Source organism: Gadus morhua, chromosome 9 (genome assembly GCF_902167405.1).
Source record: "Gadus morhua chromosome 9, gadMor3.0, whole genome shotgun sequence".
Lineage (NCBI taxonomy): Eukaryota > Metazoa > Chordata > Actinopteri > Gadiformes > Gadidae > Gadus > Gadus morhua.
Genome location: NC_044056.1, coordinates 17,962,721 through 17,970,802, shown reverse-complemented (window position 1 = coordinate 17,970,802; position 8,082 = coordinate 17,962,721). Strand labels below are relative to the sequence as shown.

General features: G+C 46.5%; 2 protein-coding genes across 3 annotated transcripts in view; both read right to left on the bottom strand.

Annotated features, from left to right (window-relative positions):
- spire2 (spire-type actin nucleation factor 2) overlaps positions 1–1,010 on the bottom strand; it is a 15,307-nt gene extending 14,297 nt beyond the window's left edge. The window contains exon 1 of one of the 2 annotated variants that reach the window (XR_003978033.1): positions 431–1,010. Coding sequence is in view for 1 of the 2 variants with exons in the window: in XM_030367134.1 (XP_030222994.1) it covers positions 431–728 (298 nt within the window). In the remaining variant the exon portion in view is untranslated. The remainder of the gene's footprint in view (positions 1–430) is intronic. The other variant, XM_030367134.1, reaches the window with a different exon arrangement.
- A 2,173-nt stretch (positions 1,011–3,183) lies between these two features.
- On the bottom strand, positions 3,184–7,674 carry chst6 (carbohydrate sulfotransferase 6). The gene is made up of 2 exons (XM_030366253.1): positions 7,468–7,674; positions 3,184–6,174 (listed from the first exon to the last, which is right to left on the bottom strand). The coding sequence occupies exon 2, from the start codon at positions 6,018–6,020 to the stop codon at positions 4,836–4,838; it is 1,185 nt and encodes a 394-aa protein (XP_030222113.1). The 5' UTR covers positions 6,021–6,174; positions 7,468–7,674; the 3' UTR covers positions 3,184–4,835.
- Positions 7,675–8,082: the final 408 nt, after the last annotated feature.

Below are 8,082 nucleotides of genomic sequence, written 5' to 3'. Positions count from 1 at the left end.
CCAGATTTGAAACTTTGGGTCAAAAATCTCCATTACATTGTCAATAAAACGACCCAGTTGTTAACATTTTACCCTGCTGCAATTTCTGTGCACAACATGGAGAACTGCATATGAATTTCGATATAGCTTCAGCGGAGTGGCTATTCAATATCAGTGAGTTAGAATAAAAATTAAGAAGAAGATATGCTCTTCACTGAACAATGAATCTTAGTACGATCCTAAACAGTAACAGGGAATGACAATGAAAACAGTGACCATCAGGCGAATGGATGTTAGGCCGTTTGTTTACATCCAACTCTACCATCAACTTGATGACACGATGAGCGGAGGTATGTTTTAGACACTGGAACTAAGTGAGGAATGGATACAGGCCTCAATAACATTCAAATTCCAGACAAAGGTAGCCTAAATTAAAGACAGCTCTCCCTACCACTGCTGCAGGGCTGCTGCTGGAGCGACACTGTCCCGTCTCTGTGGAGGAGAATAGAGGACGGGTCTTTCACTTGGTAAAGTGGACCAGTCGCCGGGTGCGGCGCCCTCGCTCCTCCGCAGCACTGGTAGCACACAGCCCAGGCCTGCTCCTCGTTGATCGGCTGCTCGTAAGACTTCAGCACCTCCTCGAGAGACAGTTCCCGGAGGTCGGTGAGGTCTCGCGCCTCTCCGCTTCCCGTGGACACGCACACCCGCGGATCGCCATCCGTGATGCCTCTGTTTGTTGATCTTGCCATGGCTGCGACACTGATTAACCCATTCCTCACGCGTAAGGTTACTTCGCAGCCATATAGGCTCAATCACCCCGGCCCATGCAGATGTATCTACTAGCGCTCGGCAGTTATCGAGGCGGTGTCGAGGGGCAAGCACCGCAGCTGCCCGCCGGTTATGCTATCACAACGACGAGAAGGTGAGTTTGCTGCAGCGGTGCCAATCAGCGTCAGATGAGTTGGGAAGGAGGCGGGGGGTAGTTCAATCTCCTTCCACGCTGGCGCAATCCACCCTCTGGTAGACCTACGCATTACAGAACGGGATGGGGGAGGCAAACTTGTTGAAAATCGATTCAGTCACTTCGTCATAATGATCACGGTGACAAGATATGGTTTTTCAATGAGCTACCGGTTTGGAATTACCACACCAATATTAGCTAATCCCGGCAATCCCCGGCCATTAAAAAAAATATTGAATGTTCTTATTGATCACTCTTTTAATCATAATTAATTATTATTAAATATTGATGATAATCAGGCTTCACACGTGTTAGGTCACTCATTAATTAATGTAGCCTACAAAAAGGCCTACATCAGTGGCCATTTCAAGTTTGAAACAGGGTCAGAATGATATTAACAGTCTAAAATATAAATGTGCAAGAAAACATACATTTTGTAAAAATCACTTCTCCGGAGTTGTCTGCAATTAGGAGATTAATAGCGCAACTGCATAGTGCTTTTAAGGGATTGTCGCGTTGTCCTGCTTACTACAGTGAGGGTTTCGTATAATTTAATTATTTAATTAAAGGCGCCACCAGAGGGCGCCCCCGACACATTTGCCGCCCTAGGTCTTTTTTTCTTTTTCTTCCACCATGGGCCCCTGACGCCGTCTGGGCTCCGGTGCAGTGCACCGGTTGCACCGTCGATATTTACGCCACTGTGTAAGATGGTGGAAACGTCTAGGGGCTAAGGTGAGAATGAACTTCACGCTGGAGCAGTGATGGGGAGAAGCCGGAAGTGTCTCTTTAAACGAGTGCTGTCGTCTCAACGGAGTCTGCAGTGTGTGAAGAAAGGTAAAACTGGTGATGGCGCTTTCAAGAAAACGGTCAGAATTGGTTGCTCTCATACAGGGGTGTAGCCACATGGGGGCCAGGGCCTTGGTCTAACCCCCCCCCCCCCCCCCCCCCCCCCACAGAGGAGAGACAGAGAGGAGGAACAGAGGAGAGACAGAGAGGAGGAACAGAGAGGAGGAACAGAGGAGAGAAAGAGAGGAGGAACAGAGAGAAGAGACAGAGAGGAGGAACAGAGAGAAGAGACAGAGAGGAGGAACAGAGAGAAGAGACAGAGGAGAGACAGAAGAGACAGAGAGGAGGAACAGAGGAGAGACAGAGAGGAGAGACAGAGAGGAGGAGCACTGCTCCGCCGCCCACTGGTCACAATTTGTAAACTGCTGCTCCTCCTACTGTTTTTATACCATAGACATGTTACATCAAAATGTTCAGCCTATTCTCTCTCACATGTAAACAATGTGATCTATATTCTAGCCTTACCCGATTGTTTGTGAGACATGCTTCCTATACACATACATTGTGGAAGGTTCAGAATTCCACTCTAGATGCAGTTTGTAATTTCACATTTTGTACTACTGGTCGTTTTTACTACATTCTTCAAATAAATAATAAATAATAATGTTGTTGATTTTCACCGGTATTTTGTTGTCCGCCCTACCATAATTCATAGTTTTTTACCCCCTTGTCTTGCGGAGATATTTTCTTAAAGGAGCAGCTATCCCAGTTAAAACCGTCCTAATACTACTTTGTACCTCAAGAGGTCACCATCACTGTCCAATGCGCCCTCAGTACAACATCAGGAATTGAGTAGAGCTGCCCAGGGACTGTGTGTGTGTGTGTGTGTGTGTGTGTGTGTGTGTGTGTGTGTGTGTGTGTGTGTGTGTGTGTGTGTGTGTGTGTGTGTGTGTGTGTGTGTGTGTGTGTGTGTGTGTGTGTGTGTGATTTATCGTCATGAAAGGATATCTGATGACTTCCAGAGGGTAGCGATTCTCAGTGCTGAGCTGGAAAAGGGAGCCGGCCACACTCCGACGTATATACAAGAAAAAAAAGCTCTGAAGCCAGCCATCAGGTCTCCTCAATAATCTCAGCGCTTTCTGTTCTGAATGATAATGCGCACGCAAACGCGCAAAAGAATCGCTACCCTCTGGAAAGTGGGTAGATAAATCACACGCACGCACGCACACACGCACACACACACACACACACACACACACACACACACACACACACACGCGCACACACACACACACACACACACACACACACACACACACACACACACACACACACACCGTTTGTTTTATATATCTTCATCATCCATGTGAAACAATTTGGATGGCTGTGTAACCTTGTAACATTCATGGCCTGTCTTATCTGCCTATCCTACTTGGTGCATTAAAAGGAAATAAGAATTATGCAGCAAAAAGTCATTATTTATTGTTATATTCAACCATAAGTCAAGTACAGTAAAGCATAAATAGCCTCAGCCTAGCCTTGCTAGGGAAGTTGGAAATATAGCCAATGTGGCTCTATCAGTGTCCATTGACCCAAATTTTAGTAGGCAAACACGTGAACTAATTATGATCAATAAGAATGAGAAATGAGGAAACATTGCAGTATAGATGTAGAAAGTTCAGATGTAGTTGAGGTGTAGAAAGTACCCAGTCACATTATCATCTGTTGCTGGGAACACACGATAGTGTCTACCCAGGAAACACACGATAGTTATGGGAACACAATAGTGTGTACCCAGCAAGTATCCAACAAGCGATAAGGATAGTATTGCATCCTTGTTGACAAGGATACACTAGTATCCTTGTCTAGGATAACACTAGGATACTAGTGTTAACTAGGATAGGATATTTCATTACAACCAAACCATCCTGTCACAGAAGTTTGAAATGCAACATTATCCCCAGAAAAAATATTTATTTTAATATCAAGGCCACAAAGTTAGACTGTACAGTGAAGAATTGGCAACTTTGGCAACATTTTGTGTTGAATTCCAAGGTAATATTGAAGTTAAAATGTCCCTGTTCAATTTGAAAGTAACCATGCGTTTCATATTCAAAGAAATTTAACTATTGTCCAAAATGTCTAAGACCAAAGACTGAATGATGGATAAACATATTCAGCAATACATGAAACCTCCCAGAGCTTGAATTTATTTGACAAATACAAAAGGCTAAATAAAAGCCCAATGGAGCCCAACTTATTTGGTTTAGCCCAATACATATCACGTGAGATGATCTTTGGAAGCATTTGCATTTGAGATCCCCCTTTCCATCTAGCAAAAGCAGCATGAACAATAAAGTAACTATTAAATTGTTAGATTGTAATAAATCATGCAAAATATATTCACGTAGTGTATTCAAACACTAGGATGTGGTTTTTGATGGATGGCAAACAATGTGGTCGCCTCAATTGTATCTGTCTGTTACTCCATTTTATAGGTTTTCTCTTACTTTTTCTTTCAAATAAATATTATAATCTCTGTTCTTGTAAAAGATAATAAGCGAGAGAGCTTTGATTAAAAACGTATTAAGTCGATTCTACATAATATGTACATATTCAAAATTAGGAGCATCTCATCATCTCATCTTCGTCCGCTTATCCGGGGTCGGGTCGTGGGGGGAGCAGCTCAAGCAGGGGGCCCCAGACTTCTCTTTCCCGGGCCACATTGACCAGCTCTGACGGGGGGATCCTGAGGTGTTCCCAGGCCAGTGTTGAGATATAATCTCTCCACCTAGTCCTGTTAGGACTAGGTGGAGCATCTTTTTTAATTCAGATGTCCGTGTTGTGCAAACCTCTGGAATGTTTTAGCATGAGCCCCAAACGTTGATATAGTTATTGCTCAACATAAGCAATAAGGAATACTAGCATAGCGTACCTATATGAACTGGCCCCACTCATTGACAGTTCACAGTTAATTCAACACAAAACATTGCATCAACCCTTGTGTTCTTGTCATTCAAGTCGTCTTTACCAAAGGATTTTCTAATAGTCAGGACCTAAAAGGTGTGTACTCTCTACAGACCAGTGGGTCTCCAAGCGGCTAATCTTTTCATTTACTTTTGTCAGTCTCTGTTTTGGCAGGGAGCCAGCTAAACTCGTACCCTCCCTTCGGGCTAACAGGGTCCACACTGACACCTTTCTGCTCTTGTACACTATTAACTATCCTGTACCCTAGCAACGACATGGCACCTTTGCACAACTCCTGGATACGTACGACCTTGCTGTGGTCCAGTGTGGCGCGCCATGCCTGGGAGAGGTATGTGGCGTTCTGTGATACGATCTCGAAGATGCCCCCTTTGGAGTCTTTCCCATGGGTGACTTTGTAGATCCATTCTCCGACCCGCGTGGTCATCTCCAGTCCCACAAACTTGTACAGGTCGTTGACCTCGACCAGGGTGTTCCGCACTATGTCCTCATAACGCACCATCTTGTAGCGGCCCCTCAGGAAGTCCGGGGGCTTCTGGGTGGCTTGCTCGTGGATGCGCACGTGGCTGCGGCACACCTCTTGCATGACCTCCAGCTGCAGCTTCTGGTCGGGGACTTTGGCGTGGTCCAGCACGATGCCGCTGTCCGTGTAGAAGGCGGCGGCCTTCTTCTCCCTGGAGGACATCACGGCCCGCGGGTCCCGCACCAGGTGGACGATCCGCAGGTCCAGGCTGGGGTCTCGCAGGAGCGGGTACAGGGACTCCAGCTCGAAGAAGCGCACCTCCTTCAGCACCACGTGGCTGTAGCTGCGGCAGGCCGCCTCGGCGCCCCGCAGCCCCCTGGCGTCACACTTTTTCTGGCATTCGTTGGGGTCGCTGAGGCGGTCGCGGGCGGCCAGCGCACACGCGGGCGGGGAGCAGAGAGCCCGGCTCTGGCTCCACATGAACAGCGAGGACACGTTGTGCTGCTCGGGCAGGTAGGCCTCCACCGCCGACAGGTCGCACTGGAACACGCTGCGGACCAGGTCCCTCACCGCCATCTTCAGCTTGCGTCTGCCATAGTTCGACAGCTGGGACCAGACGTGCCAGGCGGGCTCCATCAGATAGAAGACGGACGGATGCTGGCTGAAGACTTGTCCCAGGAAGGAGGAGCCTGAGCGCCAGGACGAGACCAGCAGCACGTGGACCTTGCCCTGGGCTGGCGGGGGCCGCCGGCAGAGGCTGCCCTCGGAGTACCAGCCGAGCAGCACCACCACCGCAGTGCCTTGGAGGAGCAACAGGAAAGCCAATAACAGCATCCAGCGACCCATGGTGCCGGACTGGGGTCCCAGGCAGTCCCTGTCTCCTTCAGTGGCTCAGGAGGAACCGTGTCAGAGAAGCTGTGGGAGATCCCTCCCTCTCTGCTGTGGTCCAGTTATTGCTCTGTAGGACTTCTCTCTCTGGGGTAATGGGACTTTGCAGCCGCTGTACAAATGATATTGGAGTGGGTTACAGGGCGAGACAGAATGGAATACAAGAGGTTGAGTTGGACAACGATCAAAGGAATGCAACAAGTTAGGGTTAGAAGTAGATTAATCTCCTAATTGTTGACAAACCACATTTAGGACATAGATAGAAAAAGAGGAGGAAAGAGGTCAGAGAGCAAGAGAGCGAGAGAGAGAGAGCGAGCGAGAGAGAGAGAATAGGAGAGTAGGAGGAGCACATTGTTCCGATGCAAAGATTGGTAAAAGCCGTCCAGAACAGATGATAAAAAACAGATGATAGGTGGGGAATTCTTGAAGCCAGGCTCCACAAAAGGGACTGAAATTTAAAGATGACAGATGGTAGGCAGGACAGAAACAGCCCAATGGTAAAATCCCCTCGTTAGACATGATCGCATTTCACATTGTCCTCGGATATTTGGTTCACGCAAATACACTAATTGTAGCCTAACACATGCTTTATGATGAGCCTGCTATAAATATGCCAGAAGAGCCTCTAACACTCTTGAATAGAAGATGACTCTGTTGTGGTCATCAATCCATGTTTGCCAAACACAATCAGTCTCACTCTAAGTATGTATAGATATATATAAGTGTGTTTGCAAAAAATGGCTGTAATAAAGTAACTGTTTCCTCGATAATAATGCAGCGTGACATACACTGCCTGGCTGCTTATTGAGCAAGCCCTAACAAGCTCGGCTTAAGGCAGCGCTCATGAACAATATGTCCCAGAAACCCCTCTCTTTCTTTCTAAGTTCTCTCCCCCTTATGTTTGTCCCTAAATACTTGCTCAAGAGAAAAAAAAGGTCCTCTATTATTGGGGTATACATTGGTTACGTTATTAAACCATCACAAGACCGATATCTTTACATATACGCCTACTCTTATAACTTGAACATCTGCAGACATTGCCAAAATGCGATTAAAAGTATTTCCCTTTTAACTAAGATAAGAATATCTGCCTTGAATTATTTGGGAGAAAGTTGACAATGTGGGATCCAAACTTGCTTTTGTCCGCAAGAAGTTTGCATTTGTAAGACAGTGGTCGCCTATACCGCTATCCCGGTAATTCCCTCTGACGGTCGACAGGACTTCGATTGCTTGATTGTGAATGAATAAAACATCTCCCCGTGCAAACAAAGTTGCAGATTAACAGCCTAGAATATAGAAAGAAACACGGGGAGAATTCCTTGCAATTCAGAGACTTTGTCGATACAACCAAAAAGTTTCCACTTTTTTAAGGAAATGATGGCGCGCAGTAATGTAGCCTACTAACCTTGTCAGAAGTGTATGCCTGTGGTGTGGACTCAACGAACGGTATCTCCAATTACTTCAACCCCGATACCTCTGCCTCCGCAGGCTCCATTTAGGTAGTGGGTAAAGTCTAGGGACGTGGCCATTGAGCCAGGGCTATGGGAGTGGTGTGGGACGAGGACTGTCCATTTCATTTGGAGGGGTGGCATTCTGCAGGCGGGACCCCCGGGGCTGCCAATAGGGGGGAGTTATGAGTAATTCTCTCCCCGATGCAAAAAGCCCCGGGGGGGGGGGGGGGGGCTACACCTTGCGAAGATATTGTCACACTGTCACACTAAAGCATTTGATAAAGTAGACTTTAGGCTAAGGCTTTCAGTAAAGTAAATCAAACAAAAGATTTTGTCCAGTGGGTCACTAGTTCATATATGTTGTGGATCAGATGAGTCTGGGTCTGACTATTTAAAGAAATGGAAAATGAAAGGGGACGTTTATTAATTTGAATTCTGCTATTTTCGTTTTTAAATAAAACACTTAGAGTGAACTGGCTATTCTACCTGTTAGAAGCTCGTAGCCTACATTTTGATATGAAGTCCCATTTAAAAAGTTAGTGTCCAGATCAGGGGGATCCAATCGTTGT